This window comes from Spermophilus citellus (genome assembly GCF_964194105.1).
Source record: "Spermophilus citellus genome assembly, chromosome: 4".
NCBI lineage: Eukaryota > Metazoa > Chordata > Mammalia > Rodentia > Sciuridae > Spermophilus > Spermophilus citellus.
In genome coordinates, this window is record NC_138185.1 from 28,695,892 (window position 1) to 28,717,099 (window position 21,208).

General features: G+C 40.1%; 1 protein-coding gene across 1 annotated transcript in view; it reads left to right on the forward strand.

Moving 5' to 3' along the window:
• Nucleotides 1-17,937, forward strand: part of TMC2 (transmembrane channel like 2) — a gene marked incomplete at both ends in the record, with an annotated part of 69,624 nt that extends 51,687 nt beyond the window's left edge. The window contains 4 exons of the mRNA XM_081292828.1: nt 5,491-5,616; nt 14,959-15,037; nt 15,946-16,063; nt 17,720-17,937. Of these exons, the coding sequence (XP_081148954.1) occupies nt 5,491-5,616; nt 14,959-15,037; nt 15,946-16,063; nt 17,720-17,937 (541 nt within the window). The remainder of the gene's footprint in view (nt 1-5,490; nt 5,617-14,958; nt 15,038-15,945; nt 16,064-17,719) is intronic.
• Nucleotides 17,938-21,208: the final 3,271 nt, after the last annotated feature.

A 21,208-nucleotide genomic window follows, 5' to 3' on the forward strand; every position in this document is an offset into this window, starting at 1 on the left:
TCAAGCACATTGCTGTTGCTGTATATTATAAATGTCTTACACAAGTTTGTTTTCTCTGGTTATATTCCTTCAACTCCTGCAATCAAACACACAACTGGTAAATGAGGAATATGATTTTAGAAGCTGGAGGAAGGATGATCCTTGTTATACAGCAACAGAAAACTCAGCTGAATTGTGTCCTACAGTTGTATGGAAAGTTGAACTTATGGGCAATGACTTTGGATATTTAGCTGAGGATATTTAAGATCTATCATGCTGCTTAGGGTAAAGTATGAGAAGGAAGAGATAAATTGAGGTAAGAGCTGATAGGCAAAAAAAAAACCAGGACCTGATGATGATTTTTAGAAATTCTCACTCTATCCACATTGCAAAAGATGCTTAGATTCACTGTGATGGAAGACTTCTCTAAAAAGAAAGCGAAACGTGAAGCTGGATAACCTTCTGCTAGTGCTTCTGTAGTATTGAATAACTGAATATTCATTCACAAAGAATAAGCATGTGACTCATAGACCCCCTCAATCATCCCAGCAGAAGCCAGGAATAAAGCAGGGGTATCCAGTAAAGATTTTACATTATTTTACATTATAAAACCCTTTTGTCTAATAGAGGGAATTCCCATGACATACATGGAAGACCTGTAAGGGTTTTAAGAATGTTATAACAGGAGAAATGCTACCAGCTTGGACTAAAAGGGCCAAAGTGAAGACAAGGTAGAGGAAAGCTTTGACCTCCCAGAATTTATAGGCAGAAAACAGGCTGATAAAAATCTACTAAGCTGGATGCAGATTTAATGCAACTTCTATTAAAATCCCAATGATGTTCTTCATAGAAATAGAAAAGCAGTCATGAAATTCATTTGGAAAAATAAGAGGCCCAGAATAGCCAAACTAATCCTTAGTAACAAGAGTGGAGCAGGAGGCATCACAAAACCAGATCTTAAATTCTACTACAGAGCTCTAGTAACAAAAGTGGCATAGTATTGGCACAAAAACATATATGAACACCAGTGGAACAGAATAGAAGACACAGATTCAAACCCACATAAATTCAGTCATCTTGTAACAGACAAAGGCACCATAAACATACACCAGAGAAAAAAATAACCTCTTCAAAAAATGGTGCTGGGAAAACTGGAAATCTATATGTAGCCAAATGAAATTGAACCTCTATCTCTCACCTGGCACAAAACTCAACTCAAGGTGGATCAAGGACCTAGAAATTAGATCAGAGACCCTGCACCTACTGGAAGAAAATGTAGGCCCAACTCTCCATCATGTTGGCTTAGGAACTAACTTCCTAAACAAGACTCCTAAAGTTCAAGAAGTAAAATCAAGAATTAATAAATGGGATGGTATCAAAACTGAAAAGCTTCTTCAAGCAAATAAAGCAATCAAGAATGTAAATAGAGAGTCTACAGAATAGGAGAAAATCTTTGCCACCTGCACCTCAGATAGAGCATTTATCTCCAGGATGTACAAAGAACTCAAAACACTTAACACCAAAAAAAAAAAAAAAAAAAATTACCCAATCAATAGATGAGCAAAGGAACTGAATGGGCAGCTCACTGAAATAGAAATATGAGCGGTCAGCAAATATATGAAAAAGTGTTCAACATTCAACACCTTTAGCAATTAAAGAAATGCAAATTAAAACTACACTGAGATTTCATTTCACTCCAGTCAGAGTGGCAATTATCAAGAATACAAGTACCAATAAATGTTGACCAGGATATGGGGGGAAAGATACACTCATACCTTGCTTGAGAGACTACAAGTTGGTGAAATCATTCTGGAAAGCAGTGTGAAAATTCCTCTGGATGGAACCACCATTTGACCCAGCTATCTCACTCCTCAGTTTATACCCAAAGGACTTAAAATCATCATACCTTAGTGATACAGCCATATCAGTGCTTATACCAGCTCAATTCACAATAGCTAAACTATGAAACCAACCTAGGTACCCATCAATAAATGAGTGGATAAAGAAAATTTGGTACATGTACACAATGGCATATTACTCATCCATAAAAAAGAATGAAATTATAGCATTTGCTGGTAAATGGATGGAACTGGAGACTATCATGCTAAGTGAAATAAGCCAATCCCCCCCCCCTGGGAAAAAAAAGGCTGAATGTCCTCTCTGATATGTGGATGCTAACATACAATGGTGGGAGGGATAGAAGTTATTTGAATTAGACAAAGGGGAATGAAGGGAAAGGAAGGGCTGGGGGATGGGAATAGGAAAGACAGTAGAATGAATCAGACATAACTTTCTTATGTTCATACACATGAATACACATGAATACATGACCAGTGTAACTCCACATCATATAAAACAACAAGGATGGGAAGTTATACACAATGTATGTATGTATGTATGTCAAAATACACTCTACTATCATTTATATAGCAATCTTTTGTGTGTGTGTGTCATGCTGAGATTGAACCCCACATCTTGTAAATGCTAGACAAACACTCTACCCCTGAGCCACATCCCCAGCCCTGTCATGTATATCTAAAATAAAAAATAAAAAATCCACTCAGCTACAGTATGAACTACCCTTCAAGGAAAAGAAAGGATAATTTCCAAAGGCAGGACTGCAGTCCTGGAGGGTGGATCTGTAGACAAAGAGGATGGAGCCAAGGATTCAAAGGATTATTCTCAGGCCTTTTCAATCTACTGGATTTGGCTGGTTGGATTTCAAAATAGCTCAGGATGGTGATTCCTTCCTTCCTCCATCTATTTCTTTTGGAATTGGAGAGATGAAGTGAATATATTTTGTGAGTAAGATGAATTTAATTTGGCAAGGATGGGAAAGCAGGGGGTAAGGAGGAAAAAGTGGAGTTGGGTAAGATTAATACAGATTTCCAAAGAAATCCAGGTCCTAATTCCTGGAAACTATGAATCTTAGCTTATATAACAAAAGGATCTTTGCCAATGTATTGAGTTAAGGATCTTGAGATGGAGAGATTATTGTGGATCATCCAGGTAAATGTTAAATCTCAAGTGTCCTTATGAAAAGGAGGCAGAGAGAGACTTGATTATGAAAGAGTAGAAGGTGATGGGACCATGAAACACAGAGATAGTCGAAGATTCTATACTGATTTTGAAGATGGAAGAGGGGGACATGAGCCAAGGAATACATGGAATGTAGCTCCAGAAGCTGGGTAAGCAAGGAAACAGATACGCACCCTCTGGAGGGAATGCAAACCTGCCAACATCCTGGTTTTAACCCTGTGAAACAATCTCAGACTTCTGCTTTATCATTTTAAGATACCACTATGGTAACCTGTCAGAGCAGCTCTTGGAAACTAAAATAATATCTATTTCAATGGTAAAGTAATCCACTCAACTTTGACTTAAAGCATAAAATCTGAAGTTCACTTTTCTTGTTTTTATATGCTGGATCTGCACTCATAGTGAAAAATAAATTAAATGTCATGATATGAGAAGTATGGAATGGAATAGTGTTCACTAGAAATGGGGAAAGGGAAGAGGTATGGGCACAAAAGGAAATTAAGAGGGACTTTCAGGGACTAAGAAGGGTGCTGGGAGAAAGAGTGAGAGAGGAAGGGTCATGAATAGAGAGGGTGGATAGTTATGATCAATGCATTATGTATGCACATATAGAAAATCACAGTGAATCCCATTAATTTGAACAATTACTATGGTAATAATGTTAATAACTATAATAATGATGAAAATACATAATAAAAATAACAAACATTAGGACATGGTGACAGACATGACACTTCAAATGCTGTCAGATTATAATACAATAGCATCACTGTGATTTACAGTGAACTGAACAAGAGTGCTGAGCAATGAGATAGCCACAGTCAGCCTCTGGTGCAGCTGCTCATGTCCACCATAACAGCACAAAATCAGCCATCAACAGTACATGAGTGAATGAGCAGGGCTGTGTTCTGATTAAACTTTATTTATGGAAAATGAAATTTGAACTTCATATTTCAGTTTTTATGTGTAACAAAATAACATGGTTCTTTAATCTTTTTTCCTCCTAACCACTTAAAGGGTAAAACCTTTCTCAGATCGTAAGCCATATAAAAATAGGTGACATGTTGAATTTGTCCATGGGCCATTGTCTGTCAACCCTGATCTATATTTAACACAAGGAAAAAACAATAAGGCTGCTAGCTGCAACATTTTGGAGTGCACTTACAACTTAACAGCAACACATTCAGTATTTTATATGAATTCTTGTCTATATTCTCTAAATAATCTTCTGAGTCAAATACTGTTATTACACTTATAATACCATATTACATTATATTAGTATTATACGATATTTAATACATATGTATATGCATGTGTGTATGCATGTATTATATGCATACATATGTATATTCATACATACATATATCTACTTTTATGTGTTGTGGATAGATAGACTAGGGCAGAGAAATTTTCAGTATCTTTCTCAAGATATCAAACTTCAGCACAATCAAGTTTCCATCACATATTTCTATAATGGTGAAAACATTCCATATTTGCTCTTCTAATATAATTTAGTCACAGGATTATTGGGTTATTGAATTTATGTTTAAAAAACAGAATTTTAAATTTTATTTCATCCTAATTTTTTAAAAACATTTTTATTAGTTATTCATGGATCTTTATTTTATTTACTTATTTATAAATATGTGGTGCTGAGGATCTAACCCAGTGCCTCACACATGCTAGACAAACACTCTACTGCTGAGCCACAATCCCAGCCCCCCTAATTTTTTATATCATTTTTGATAGCCACAATTGATTATATAACTCCAGTAGGGAGAGCAAGGGTATAAATGCAGGTATTAAAAGAAGAAAGAAAGAAAGAAAGAAATTAGTCCTATAGCTTATAAAGGGGAAAGCAAGAACTTGAAGCAGGAACTGAAACCCCTCAATCCACTTCTTAGCACTGAAATTACCAATCAAGAACCATCAGCTCCCAGGATTCTCTGGCAGGCATTTGTAGAGTCAATCTGAATATTAATTATTAGGAATTGGACGAAAACTGAAATTAAAGTTGTGAATAGTGCAGAAGCCTATCTTGGGCAATCCAACTTCTTGGAATTATATATGAAGACTAATTGTGGGTATGTTTGAGAGGCACCATGAAGTTTCCATCAAGTCGGCCCCTGGAGAGTATTTCCTATGCCAGGGAACTCAGAGGAAGCTCCATGTTGGAGCTATAACACACACAATTTTCTCAAATTAGAATATATGAGACAATCCATTTTTTCTTTCTGAGAAGACCCATATAGTTTGAGAGGTTGTGAGGTACAAGGGCAAGAACAGTGCAGAGCAGCTATACCCTCTAGGCCAAATGGCAGCCCCTGAAGGAAGACATTTGTCACTTGCAGTCCATTTGAAGCAGGGTTCTTGTTCTTCCAGGAAAGCAGTGGCAAGCAGCAGCTTTGGAGCCATGGGGCTTAGACCCAGTTGTATGTGCCATGTGAGCAATGTGTCCTCTCCTCTTTCCAGTGGGAAAAACAGAATGTATGACGTCCTCCAAGAGACCATTGAAAATGATTTCCCGACCTTCCTGGGCAAGATCTTTGCTTTCCTCGCCAATCCAGGACTGATCATTCCAGCCATCTTGCTGATGTTGTAAGTTAGCCTGGGCCCGTGGATCCACCTTATGGAAACCTCCTCTGTAGTTGAAACTTCCCCAGCATATCCTTCCTTTTCATCCTTTTAGTCTGGATTCCCCAGAAGCAGACCCTGAAAAAGAATTCAAATGCAAGTAGCTGAGTAGTAACTGAGACTGGGAAGGGAAAGGAAGGGTATGACTACCTCTGGGGATAAAGGACTTTAATCCTACTGGGGACTCAGGAAGACACGTGTCTGAGTTGCCCCTCCCTGAAGGTCAGGGATCAGTTCCCATTGGTTCCCAGTGATTGAGACTCACTGAAGTTGGTTAATTCCCTGGAAATTTGGGGATAGAATAACTTCAAGGGGTGGGAGTGGCAGTGGGAGAGAAGGAGAGTCCTCTGGCATAGAGCCAATTGCCAATCTTTTAGGGAACACACTGAAAAATAGGATCCAAGGGATATGGTGAAACTTGAGAGTATTCTCAACAACCTCTACAAGGTTCACTGGAAATATCAAAGAACTCTGGGTTCTGAGCGTCTCTGAAAGCTTACGAGGTGGTTGGGCATGACGGTAGAAGGCTCACAGCCCTACTCCACTAAGCTCCTGGTGCACAGGAACAGTTGGTTCATTCATCACTGACCCCCTGAAACATTGTGAAAGGATGGTGGTGAGTTGATGATCTAGGTATTCCCTATAGTGACCAATGCCCATCTTGGTATCAAAGGAAGAAACTAGGGAAGAAAGAAATGAAGACAGGCAGGAAATAAGATTCTTAAATTTGAATTTCTGTGATAGAAAAAAAAATTAGCTGATGAAAACATAGGTACTTTTATGTTACAAAAACACTTGGCAGGGGCTGGGAATGTGGCTCAAGCGGTAGCGCGCTCGCCTGGCATTCGTGCAGACCGGGTTCGATCCTCAGCACCACATACAAAGAAAGATGTTGTGTCTGCCGATAACTAAAAAATAAATATTAAAAAAAAAAAAACATTTGGCATCTGAGGTCACACCTCAGGAGTAGAGCATGTTTAAGGCCCTGGTTAACTCCCAGTATCAAAGGAAAAAGAAGACACTTTTTGGTATGCTTTTTTTTTTTTTTTTAGAGAGAGAATTTTTAATATTTATTTTTTAGTTATCGGCGGACACAACATCGTTGTTTGTACGTGGTGCTGAGGATCAAACCCATGCTACTCGCATGCCAGGCGAGCGTGCTACCGCTTGAGCCACATCCCCAGCCCCTTTTAAAAATATGAAATATCCTCAGCTGAATGAAGTGGCAGCAATTCGGGAGGCTATGGCAAGAGGATCACAAGTTTGAGGTCAGCCTCAACAACTTAGCAAGACCCTGTCTCAAAATAAAAAAGGGCTAGAAATGTTAGCTCAGTGACAGAGAACTCCTGGGTTCAATTATATCATATATATATATATGATATAACCTCAGCATAAATAATACAGACAACCAGGTAAACTGGCACAAAATTAAACAGAAGTTAACTTTTTTTTTCAATACTTGCTGCCTTTTTAAAAGTAAAAAATGTTACACCTGAAGAGCTCTACCCAATCCTTCTTTTTTTCCTCTTTCTCTAAAAGTAACCACTATTTGGATTAGCTTTAATTATTTTCATGCATGTTTTTGTGCCTTCATCATGTGTACACATACTATCATTTGCTTAGTTGTTGTTCTGTTGTTGTTGTTTTGGGACTGAGCTACATCCCCAGCCCTTTCTAATTTTTATTTTGAGACATGGTCTCACTAAGTTGCTTAGAGCCTCACTAAGTTGCTGAGGCTGGCTTTGAACTGGCGATCCTCCTGTCTCAGCCCTCCAAGTCATTGGAATTACAGGTGGGCACCACCACACCCGGCTCATTTATTGAGTTTTAAAACTTTCTTTGAATGCCTCATATTATATACCTTTCTGCACTAAATATCCCATTTGGGGGATTTCTCCACATGGATAAATTAGCACACACATCAGTGGCTCTGCTGTGTTCCATACTATGAATAAACCACAGTTTATCTACTACTCTGCATAAGGATAGTTGGGTTGTTTCCACTTCTGCTATAGGAAACTGCTCCACAAACACCTTGCATATGTCTCCTTGTACAACTGTGGAAGTTTTGCCAAGGTAGATATCTAGAAGTGGAATCCCTGGATCATAAGTATGTGCTTCTTCAATCCTTTAAGTATTGCCGAATGGCTCTCCAAAATGGTGTTTTTTCTTTGACTCCTTTGAAAAAAAATAAATTCCAACTCTGGTGAAATTTTCCATCTTTATTTTCTTGAATCATAGTTATTTTCTCAATTTTTGTCTGATATTCTACAATCTGGATCATCTGAGCATATATTTTTATGGTCATTTCTTTCCTTTTCTTTATCATTCATTCGATCCCATTTTAAACAGCATGTAATTTTGCCTGGGTTCCAAACATGTGGATTAAAAAAAAATTGTAAAGGTTATGGGAAATGTTATTTTTCTCCAAAAAAGGATGGATTTTTCTTCTGAAAGGCAGATGGAGTACTAAATCACTTAATTCTTTCAAGGGTTGGTATTTCTGCTAGCTATTATCTCATTTTTAAAAATCCAAAACTGAAAAAACCACAATAATTTATGAGATTCAGTAGGAATGGTTCTTTTCTTCTCGCCTCAACATCAGCTGGGGCAGATCAAGTGGGGGCTGGAGGATCCATTTCAAGATGGTCCCTCATATGATGGGCCTATAGGTGCTGACTTCAGCTGGGAACTCAGCAAGGCTGTGGACTAGCGGCCTCAGTTCCTCTCCATAAGCTTCTGGGACTTCCACACAGCATTGTGGCTGGGTTCCGGGAGCAAGTATTCCAAGAGAACATGGTGGATATATGTGGCATTTTTATAACCTAGTCTCAGAAGTCATATCCCATTGCTTCCGCCATACTCTATGGAGGCAGTCATGAAGGCCCTCTGAGTTCAAGAGGAATACAGACTCCATCACTTGCTGAGTGAATGGAAGATTCTAGACACATTTAAGATGGGAGATATTATGGCCATCTTTGGAAAATAAACTGTCATTGTTGGTGCTGGGCCTTTGCAGGACCAGTTTATTTCAGTTTCTCCCTAATCCCAAGGCACTGACTTTACTTCTAGAATGTGACCCTTACTCTTGAGCATGGTCTTTCAGGGGGGCTCAATAATTACACAGGACTCATAGGCAAGGCGCTTGTTGGAGCAGAGTTTGCACAGTTTGCAATAGCAAAAAAGTGAAAAGCCTAAGGTGTTTACCAACTCCTGCACTTTGGCAAGATTTGAAGCTCAATTTCCCCTTCCTCAGATTGGCTGTTCTTTCTCTAGTACTACTGTTATTTCTGTTGAACTCTCTGCTCAGTTCTCTAGTTTTCCTGGTGCCATTTTCTTCTGGGCTTCATGGAATACTGAAGATTTAACCAATGGTTTGAGGATGATTTTTATGCAGATTTTTTGACTTCTTTGATTTCTTATAGAAGAAAAAAAATGTGACCTCAAAAGATGGTGGTGAATTTAGAGTCAGCACTAGCCCACAGAGTGATTTATGCAATTAGAATATTTATGCAAATTAGTGGTTTATGCAAAACAGGCAGAGATATGCCACACAGGGGGTTTCATATGACAAACAGAACATAGCTGGATTTCAGCCTCAAATCAGCCCCTGAGCCAGGTGCCTTTTGTGCAGAAATCAGCCTGCACGATGATCATCTATTCCAGAATCTTTTGGCATAGACTAGGGATCAGAAAACTAAAGTCCACAATCTAAATCCAGCCCACATTTGTTTTTGTAGTTTTACTGGACCACAGCCATGCTCATTCACTTACTATCTATGACTGCTCTGTTCTCCCAAGGCAGAGTTGAATAGCCATGAGAAGGACTGTATTGTCTGCAACACCTAAAATATTTACTGCTTGGCCCTCTGAAGAAAAAAAATTTGCTGATCTCTGAGGTAAATAATGAGGTGATACTTCCAAAAATGAGTTGAGAGTTTTACTTGAAACATGTAGTCACCAAGACTTTAAGATAATGATAAATAATAATAAGCCATTTAGAAAAAGTAGGTCCAGATTCTGGAAGACAATAAATATTGCATTTGAGCCTTTAATTTATTTTGGTGCTTCCAGGGAAATGAGCTCTCAGGAAAAGGAGTTGATTACATTGGGTGGAACTTTTAATCTTCTCTTGCCTCGATCTTCTCTCTAGTTTTATCCATTGCTGAAAGTGGAGTGTTGATTCTCCATCTATTATTGCTAAGTTGTCTATCTCCCCTTAAATTTTAGTTTTGCTTCATATATTTTTAGGCTGTGTTAAGTGGACATATGTTTATACTTGTTATATTTTCTTGTTGAAGTAACCCTTTAACATTATAAAATGTCCTTGTCTCTAATAATAATCTTTTTTCTTGATGTTAGTATAGCCATTCTAGTTGTGTTTTCTTTTTGTTTGTTTGTTTTGTATTGTGGATTGAACTTTAGGGCTCATGCATGCTAGGCAAGTGCTTTACCACGGATCTGAACTACAGCGCCAGCCCCTTCTTGTCAGTTCTTTTACTATAGTTTGTTTTCGTTATTTTCTTAGTGATTACCCTGGGGATTACAATTAACATAGCAAACTTCTCAAACTAATGCCAACTTAGTTATAATAGTATACAAACCTGGCTCCTATACAACTTTTCTCTTTCCCCTGCTCCTTTGTGCTGTTGTTGCCATAAAATTCCGTCTTTATATACTGAATGATAGCTAAATCAGCTAGGAGAAAAAGACTTACAAAAAGCACTAATGTCTTTTGTAATTGCCTATGTAGTTACCTTTACCCCTGCTCTTTATTTCTTCATGTAGATTTGATCACCATCCATCTAGTGTCCTTTCATTTGAACCCGAAGGATTTCCTTAATATTTCTTGTAAAGAATGTTTTTGAGGTCTGGGGCTGTAGCTCAGCGACGGAGCACTTGCCTTGCACACGTGAAGCACTGGGTTCTGTCTTCAGCACCACATAAAAATAAATAAAATAAAGGCATGCTATCCATCTACAACTACAATTTTTTTTTGTATTTTTTTTTGTATATTTTGATTGTATCTGGACTTTCTAATCCAGGCTTGCTCTTAAAAAAAAATGTCTTTTGTTGGTAAACTCTGTTTCTATTTTACTTTATGGGAATTGTAAAATTGTAAAAAATCTTCATTTTTTTAAGGACAGTTTTTCTTTAGATATGATTTTGTTGACAGTATTCTTCTTTTAGTACTTTCAATTTGTGATCCCATTGCCACGTGGCCTTCATGATTTCTGATTTAAAAAAAAAAAAAGACTTCCTATTCTTTTTGAAGATCCCTTGTATGCGATTGATGAGTTGCTTCTCTCTTGCTGTTTTCCAGATTCTTTTTGTGGTTCTTTTTTTTTTCAGTTTGCTATGTGTCTAGGTTTAGGTCTTTTTTGAGTTTATCCTGCTTGGAATTTATTGAGCTTCTTGCACAAATTAATATATTTTGTTACCTTTAGGGAATTTTCGACTATCATTTATTCCAATATTCTGTATGATCCTTCCTCTCCTTTTGGGATTCCCACTGGGCATATATTGATGTTTGTCCCACAGGCTCTGTTGTTTTACCTCAGTGTTTTCTTTCTGTTCCTCACACTGGATAATCTCAATTGATCTATCTTCAAGTTCACTGATGTCTTGCATGTCAATTCAAATACATACATACTGCTGAACACCTTTAGAAAATTTTTCATTTTAGTTGTTAAACTTTTCAACAGCAGAATTTCTATTGGGTTCTTTTATTTTTGATTTCTGACTCTTCATTGGTCTTCTTTATTTGACAAGACATTGTTTTCCTACCATCTTTTAGTTCTTGAGAAACAACACCCTTTAGCTCTTTGAATATATTTACTATAACTGATTCGACTTTGTTAAGTAAGTTTAACATTTGAGCTTTGCTTATCATTTGGATCTGGAATGTCCCCTAAAGAGCTATGTGGTAGAGGATCCTTCCCCACTTTGTTGCTATTGGAAGATGGTGGAAATGTTAAAAGGTAGGGCCTTGTGGGAGGTTTTTGGGTCATGGGGGTTATGTCCTTGAAGGAGATAATGGGTCCCCAACCCATCCTCTTTCTCTCCATCTTGGCATCCTGGCCATGAGATGAACAACTTTGCTCTGCCAAACTTTCAAACCATCATGTGTTGACTAATAGACTTAAAAGCAATGGGGCCAATGGATCATGGATTGCAACCTCCAAAATGTTTAACCTTTTCTCTTTGTAAATTTATTATCTCAGTTGTTTGTTACAGTAACACAAAGTTGCCTAACATAGCTTCCTCAGGGACAGTTTCTCTTGACTACCTTTTCTTCTGTGTAGAAATCATAATTTCTTGTTTCTTTGCACTTCTCGTTAGCTTTTAAAACTTGGATATTTTTAAAAGGCTCGATATTTTTTAAAATGACGTAGGGCAACTTTGCAAATCATCTTCTACTCCCCTCTCAGGTCTGTAAGTTGTTGCAATTCTTTGTTATTATTTGGTTGGTGACTTTTCTGAAATAATTCTACAGTCTGTATTCTTTATTGTATGAAGCCACTAAAGTCTGTGCTTAGTTAACGTAGTAGTCAGGTAATGGCTGGATAGAGATTTTCTTATGTATCTGGAACCATCAAGGCTCCCAGTATTTACCAACTTTCTCTGTGTGTGTATTGGAGTATGCCTTCAACACTCAAACAAGCATTTTATGACTCTATCTTAATTTTCACTTCCTGCTTGTGCTGTGCCTCAAGGTTAGTCAGAGTTGAGAGCTTGAACATGTTCAGAACCCTGGACATGCACAGAGTTTTAATATCATGCACAGGGCCCTCTAGATTCCCAGGAATATTTCAAAGTTTTGTAAAGTTCCCCATTGAGCATCACATTTCCCAACTTCTTTAAGCTTTGTGGTTAGCCCATTGTTTGCCCGGTTATCTAACACCTCACAGAGCCAAATGTTCAACAATTGCCTCCTATTGTTTTTTGTTTTTTTGGGGGGCGGGTACTAGGGATTGAACTCCAGGGCACTAGACCACTGAGACCACTGGGCCACATCCCTAGCCCTATTTTATATTTTATTTAGAGATTGGGTCTCACTGAGTTGCTTAGCGCCTTGCTTTTGCTGAGGCTGGCTTTCAACTGCGATCCTCCTGCCTCGGCCTCCTAAGCCTCTGGTATTACAGGCATGTGCCACTGCACCCAGCCACCTCCTATTGTTTTTGACAAACACTCTCAGAGAAAAGTCTGTTCACATTGGTCAGTCTCTGAGGTCAAAAAAAGACAGTTTTGTGAGTGGCATCTTCCAGGGAACCACTAGATAAATCAAATAGTAACAATTCTCTGGTAATGAGACCCCACTTGACCCCCTCCAGTAACTGCCGGGTTACTGGTTTTCACCATGATTTGGGACTGTTGGTTTTCAAACCTATTGCAGAATTAGGTGGAGGAGGGAGAGATAAGGCAACTTAATTCATAAAGTTCACTGGTCTCACTGGAGATTCAGTTGTTTTCCTTTAAAAGACACTGAAAACCTTCAATTTTCAGAATTCTGAAAAAGTTGTTTCTGATAATTTTTGCCATTGCTCTTATTGCTTTGATGGGTCCTTACCATGGCATTTTTGCTGACATCTGGACTGAACTTTATGTAGCCTTGGAGGATCTGAGTATCATCCTTTTTGTTGCTTAGCCATGTTTCTTTGTCTCTGCCTATTTTATGATTTCCTAGAGAGTATTTCAAGAAGTGACCACTGCAGCTCCTCATCCTAGCTCCCTTGAACTCCAGGATGGTCTGATGGAGCCAGCCTTCCCTGAGTCTGTGGTCAGTTTCCCAGCTGCTCCTGCCAGGCTGTCAGCCTAGGGGAACTGGAGCTCCACACTCTGAGATGTCCCGTTTCCTTCAGCACTCCCGCAGTAGCTTTCTGGAGGTGGGTGCAGACCCACGGTGACTCCAGCACTGTAGATGGGGCCAGCATAGATGCAGGACCCTTTCATTTGTTCATTTATTCATGTACTACTCGTTTTTGAAGGTCTGCCCTGTGTCCTGAACACTGTCATTGCCAGCAGCGAACACGTGCATGTCACTTTACATTCATGATTTCAAACACCCTGACATAAGGGTAATGACATGACAGTGATGACCTGAGCTTCTCTGTGACCTCCTAAGGAAATTATGAAATCCAGACATCAATGTGACCCTTTCAGACAGGAAATAGAATTGCTAGATCTGGAAACAACCTCAGAAGGAACACAGCCACCCTTGAGCATTTTATGCATTATTTGCTAGGTGTGCAATCTTCAGCAAGACAAGTCACCCCTCTGACCTCTGGTTCCTAAAACTTAGTTAATTAGAAGAGATGGCGAGGACTGGCACAGACTAGATGGCTTACAAAACAAATATTAGTCCCTTCATCTGTCCTTCCTTCTCTTCTCCCCTCACCCACAGACCTCTGAGTTCTTGCTTCAAGGGGCTCATATTACATACACAGACACACACTGTGCTCCAGGGATAATGTGGTTCTCTCCTCTGGCTGGAGATAACTCTATTAGGGCAGCTGTGGGTGATCTAACCCTGAGGGAAAGACTCAGAAGACCAAATGGAGCAGCTGAGGCTTGAAATTCATGGGCGATAATGACTAATAAGGATGGACTCAAAACCCACAATTAGCACTTGTCCTACCTCCACCCCAGGTAGTACTCTGAGGAGGGGACTTTCAGGACATCTGCAGTTGTGTTTCTAAGCAAACTTGGAGCAGGTCCCTAAGCACCTCTATCTCTCTTCTCTCAGGACATGAAGATTGTAGAGAGAGTTTTGGCTTCAAATGTGGGCTCCAAGGAGTACTAAAAGGTGGCGTGACATTGGGCAAATCATTTAATCTCTGGGAATCCCAGGGCATGGATCTACAAACATAGAACCATCCTTTCCACTTATAGAATTTTCATCAAAACCAATGAGATAGGGTGGGGAGAGACATGGCATCAAACCTGGCACAGGGTAGGTATCCAGGAAACATGACCAACTTCTTCTGCAGACAAGAAATCCTGCCACTCCTGCCCTGCCTCTTCAGGTTTCCCTGGGGAGGGGGCTATTCCTTTGCTAAACTTTATTGAGCACTCTGAGAACAAGAGATATGCAGGTCATGCCCATGCTCAATAATATGGAGAAGCAGCAGGCATGTCCAGGACCTTCTCAGTGTTGAGAAGAGAATTTAGGATGGTAGGATCTCCCCTACCCTGCATCAGCACTTGTCCTAGGAACTCTACCTTATTTTCCAAGCAAGGCACCCAGCTCTGGTCATCATTTTCCAAGATTCCCAAGCCCACAGGAGTCATGCTTTTCTCTTGCAGCCTGGCTATCTACTACCTAAACTCAGTTTCCAAAAGCCTTTCCCGAGCTAATGCCCACCTGAGGAAGAAAATTCAAGTGGTGAGTCTGGGGAATTTAACTCTGGAGGGTAAAAAGATGTCATGATTTTGTTTTTTGTTAATTTGCTCTGTGATCTCAATTGTATTATTCAATCACTTTCTTCTAAACTAAATCCAAAAATATCTGTTATAGAAAGTAGCCTTGTAAGATTCAACAACATGTATTTATATTATGAGGAGTTTCGGGTTATGCAATAATAATGACAGTTTTTTTTTTTTTTGAGAGGTTGTTGTTGCTCAAGATCAGGAGAAAGTCCATGGGTTCAACCAATGCTGGTACATACCACAAAAATTCCTAGAGGTTAAAACTAATAGTATGAGGGTGTAGCTCAGTGAGAGAGCACATGCTTAGCATTCATGAGGCTCTGGGTTCAATCTCTAGCACAAACAAAAACAAAAACTAAAATGGTATGAATACTAACAAAAATAATATCAAAACAACATATTGTGGCGCCCCTTAGTCTAAGGGGCGTTCTGAGTTCCTTTCACACACGGCAACCTTTCCCAACATCCCAGCTGACAATGACAGAGTGACTGCTCTCACACACACTAAAGGTCAGAGCCAACCATCTCTAGGTCCTGTCCTTGCTTCCTCTGCCCCTCTTCTTGAATTAATCTCATCTGTCCACTTTTGCTTCCCCACCTACACTTTTGTTAACCTCACTGGGTTCCTGCCCAGGTACAGAAAACCATTGAAACAGAGGACTGAAGCATTAGGTATTCCCTTGAACACTGCAAATCTGAGTCTCAGGCTCTTCTTTTCAATTGTCAGAACTAATAAGAGGCGATTGAAGGTAATCAGCAAGAACTGAAAGCACTCTTCTCTCTAGCTCTCACCATCCGCACTCTGAGCCTTATACACCCACGCCTCCAGACACTACCAACAGTGCATTTTTCTTTTCCCTGTAGCTCCGTGAAGTTGAGAAGAGCCACAAATCAGTCAAAGGCAGAGCCATAGCCAGAGATTCAGAGGACATGCCTAAAAGCAACTCCAAAAATGCTACCCAGCTGCAGCTCACCAAGGAAGGTAAATTTCTTTCTATGATGATGACTTTTTAAAAAAATATATTTATTTTTTAGTTTTAGGTGGACACAAAATCTTTATTTTATTTTTATGTGGTGCTGAGGATCGAACCCAGTGCCTCATGCATGCCAGGCTAGCGTGCTACAACTTGAGCCACGTCCCCAGCCCTGATAATGACTTTTTACAAGGCCATATAGAGAAGTGTAAAGAGTCTATGATGTAAAGTCAGACTGATCTGGGATTGAAATCAGACGCTGACAGTTATTAGTTACATGTAGTTGGTCAAGTCAATATAGGAGTTTTAGCCCCTACCTCATGGGATGATAAAGATGAAAAGGGAACGTGCACACACAGTGCTTCACAGAATTCCTGGCACATAGAACAGATACATGAATACTAGTTGGTAATAGTAGTTTGTATATTCTTAAAGAAAAAAAAAGCAGCACTGGGAATATCTAGAATAAAAGGATGAGAAAAGGTTACATAAGAGGTTCCCTGGGGGCTGGTGTTGTGGCTCAGTGGTAGAGTGCTCACCTAGCATGCACAAGGCACTGGGTTCGATCCTCAGCACCACATAAAGGTAAAATGAAGATATTGTATCCCCCTAAAACTTAAGAATAAACATTAAAAAAAAGAAGTTCCCCCAAAAAGTGTGTCAAGGCTTTAAAGGGGAGTGATCACAGACCAGCTCCAGCATCAGAATAAGAAAGGTCAAGTTGAAAAAGACCATCTCTGATTCCATTTTCCAAGGTTTGTCTCTGAACATTGGCAGTATACAGAGGGCCTTGAATTTAAGAACTGAATGAGATGCACAAGAAATGGCTGATAGTTTAGGAGCTAGAATTTTTTTTACAAGTATTCCAATTTCTCAGCAATTACATTTTTATTTATTTATTATTATTATTTTTAAGAATTAGCTAGAATGATACTAGCTGCTATAACAAATGGGCCTTACTTGCTAATGGCTCAAACACAATAAAAGTTCATATCCTACTCAACTGGAGTCCAAATTAAGTATTTCCACTTGATGGCCATAAGCAAAAATGGGGGGACCTGACTCTTTCCATCCAGGTTCTCTGCCTGCATCAAGTTAGTACAAGTGGAGGACCTAGAGGAAGTGATACACAACAAACCCTATGACTGTGGCATAGGCACACCCATCTACAAGGGAAACATCCATTTCTGTGTCCCAGAAGAAGAGGAACTGGGTATGGCTTAAAGCAGGCTTTCCCTGTTAGAAGAGAGGGGAAAAACAATGAGTGAAGAACTGGAAATTGGATCTGATTCCAAATAGTTTGCACAGTCTCTTCCTTTCCATCATCATATTAGACCCTGACAGTCATGCTAGGAGGCTGCTGTTACTACTGTAATAATTTAATACTCTAGAATTTAATTTAATATTCTAGAAAAAACCAGGATAAGAGAGTCTAGCCTAAGGCCAGAATTCACAATCTATTTCCTTAGCCAGTAAACCACAGTCCTCCAATGGGGCCGTTTATGCAAACACCAAGTCAAGTTGTTCCCAGATCCCTCAGGGGAGTCTGACAGCTGTCACCTCACCAAATGGGACTAAAATCTCCATCGCTGCATGGTGGCTCCAGAGAGTTCCAATTCAAACTGTACATGACCTCACACATCCTCATTGTCTTCATTTTCCAGAGTCCACCCCTCACTCTACCAGCCAAAGCCAAACCCTGGACAAGAAGGCGCAGGACCCTGTGACCTCCAGTTCCACCAGCAGTACCCTGCTCCCTGGCCCCCGACACCTCCCTGGATCTCGGCCCCCAGGAGTCAGACCAGATTCTGGTCAACCGCAGTCTCACACTCATCCCTGGAGGTCAACCTCTGGAAAGAGTGCTCAGAGGACTCCCCACTGACAGCTGGGACTCATGGGAGCCTGCTTCTGGGACTGATTCTTGAATCCCCTGCCCCGCCTTTCACACATACCAAGCTGGCTTCTCTCTTCGGCTCTCCTCTCACACAAACATGCATTTTTCTCATCTCTCTTTTAACACAGGAACTTTGATTACTTAGTCTCAAACCCTTGTGGGCTACCAAAAATGAAGGACGATGGCTTCCTCTGCATTTAGGGGAGCAAAAGCCTTCCCTACACTCACTTCCCTTTCCAATATCTTGGTTACAGCAGCCCTGGGCCTCCTACTCCAGCGATTTTCCTTGACCCAGGCTTGGGGACAAAGTGGGGGAGTCAGTGACCTCCCTTATAGACTTTTTCTATGGTGCAAATGTTGGGACCTAGGTTTCTTCAAATCCATTAAACCGAAGGAGGATGCGAAGAGGCCTTCATTTCTGATCATCACCTCTCTCTGAAGGATGGAGAAGCAAATGAAAATAAAGGTAAATGAACCAAAGTCCAGTGATATGAGCAGGGAGATTGGTGACACCCCAGCACATAGCCTGGGAAAGCTGATGCCAACTAAGCACCAAAGAATGCATTGGAACTTCTTACCAGCAAGGCAAAGGAGCAAGAGAGTAAGTAACACAGTCCTTCTGATCTAATTGAAAGAAATGTAAAGACTGCTTAAGACAGAAAAGTCTTCTTCATACACCAAATTCTAAAAGGAATTTGAAAACCTGCTTACTATATAAGGAATCTTGGAGATGGCTTCTTTGAAGAGTTTTACAAAGGGTACAATGCAGAGCCTTGTCTCTGGGGATATGTCTACTTCGTGTCGTATTGTGGTTCTGTGCATAATGTGTCCTAGTAGGCATAAGTCAGAGAGTTTAGACCAATAAGAGGGCTTTGCCAGCAGAGGCAAAGGCTTAGCAGGGTAGAAGTCACAGGCGAGGACTCTCCAACAGCCCTGGTATCTTGCAGACAGGTCTTTCCTTTACTCTGTGAGCAGTGTGGCTTCAGGACCTAAGGGGACATTTCACCCTGTCTCTCCAAGTGCTCTAAAGGGAGTCATCTCCCTCAGTCAGCCAACCCCACTGTTATAGCCACAACCCAAACAGGTCCCCTCGGGCTTTCAGAGTAATCCCCCACACCCTAGATGTCAGGCAAAGTCTTGGTAAAAAGGAGATCTTAGAGAGATTTCATAAGCTAAACAATTAAAATAATCTCCAATTTCCCTCCCAATTCTTTTCCTTTCCCAATTTAGAGCCAAAACTTCATACACAACCTGTGATGGAGTGGAAATGGGACCAAATGACCAAGACAAACACAATAAATTATTACACCTCTGCCCATCTCCAGGCAAAGGAAGTATTGTGATGCCTCATTTCCATGGAAACCTCAGCCAGCCCCCAACTGCCTGTGTCATATGCTTTCTTTTGAGGAAAAAACATCCTGGCCATGAGCTTATCTTTCCTCACACAGGAATCCAGGCAGTCTAACCCAAGTAGTCAACACTGGTCAGCCCACAGATAGCCGCTACACTAACCTCCCCACTCCCTGTTATCCTGTTTGGGGATAAAGCCAGCCCCTGGGGAAGGGAATGAGAGGTGTACCTTCTTGAACCATCAGCCTCTTAGTGATTATTGTTCTACATCCAATGGCTACCGATACACTCAAACATACACAACCAACAAACAAATCATCTGTCTGATGAAGCACAATTTATGGGAGGAGGTGTATTTGTTATCTATTGTGGTATAACAAATTATTCTGAAACTTGGCAGCATCAAATAATAAAAATATTTGTTATTGTTGTATAGTTTCTGTGGGTCAAGAACTTGGGAGTGGCCTAGTTAGGCAGTTCTGATTTGGGATATTACAGGCAAATTCTCAGCCTGGTTACAATCATTGGAAGGTTTAACTGAAAATTAGGCTCCCAAAATGTCTCACACACATGGCTATTGGTGAGAGGCTTCAGTTCCTTACTGGCTATTGACAGATCTTGGTTACTCTCCTGGTGGACCTTTCCATAGGGCTGTGTCAAAGTCAAATAAAAAATATGCAGGCAAATCTCCAACAAAGGGAATTTTATTTGGAAACAAAGAATAAGAATGCAATCTGGGACACAATGTGTACAGCCAGAATGACCTGGAAAACAAAGGAAGGTTTGGTTGTTTTGTTAGGACAGAAAGTCTATGCAATTTATTTTGAAAGAAAGTTCATTAGCACATTTGGTTCTCACCGGAGGTGGCAAGGTTTGATTGGCAAGCAGCATTAAGTTACTACGTAACACTGCTCTTAAGGTCTAGTTGGCAGTTCCACCATCAATCAATTGCTAAGTAAAAAAAGTCTTAAAGATAGAACAGGCTGTTTCAATGTAGTGATTTTGTGAGAGAGTTCCTGAAGCAGTCATTGATGACTTGAGTGTTTCCCTTCCTTTCCCATGGCCCTTCTACTCCATTTTAGCAAAGTATGACAGGAGTGACTCCATTTTGTTTGATACATTTTCACAGCTGCTTGAGTGTACAGACAATATGGCAGCTGGTTTCCTCCAGAGCAAGTGACCCAACAAGAGGGAGAACAAGGAGGAAGCCACAGTACCTTTTATGACCTAGTCTCAGAAATCCACTACTTTCTGTTCATTAGAACTAAGTCTAAGCTCACACTCAAGGGAAGAGGCTTTATCTCTTGAAAGGAGAGTTCTCAAAAAATTTGTGAACATATTTTGACAGAAGTGTTTATTTTTTATTTTTTAGTTGTAGACGGACATAATACATTCATTTTATTTATTTATTTTTATGTGGTGCTGAGGATCTAACGCAGTGCTTCACACATGCTAGGTAAGCACTCTACCAGTGAGCTTCAACCCCAGCCCCAAAGATAGTGTTTCAAATACTAGCAAGACCTCTGTTAAGAACACTCTAAAGCTTGTTTGAGAGAAATCCACCAGATTAGTTAATAGTGGTACCCAGGACCCTTAATTTCTATGATGACCTCCATTTTACATAGAATCATGTAAGCAGGAACACATTTGTAGTGAAGATACAAGGAAATAACTGTTCTCCCTTTGACTTATACACTAACAGAAACTGGGGGCTAATGCACCAGCCAGTAAAGGGATTGGGACAGGGTACCAACAGCACCCACTATGTTGAAGACTCAACTGTAAAGGCACTTCAGGCACACTCTGAAGTATTTATCAAGTCCTGCCCAAAGCTGAGGCACCAAATTCCTCATGTTACCAAAACTCAGTCCTTGTCCTCAATGCCAACCCAATAAGGACACAGTTTTGA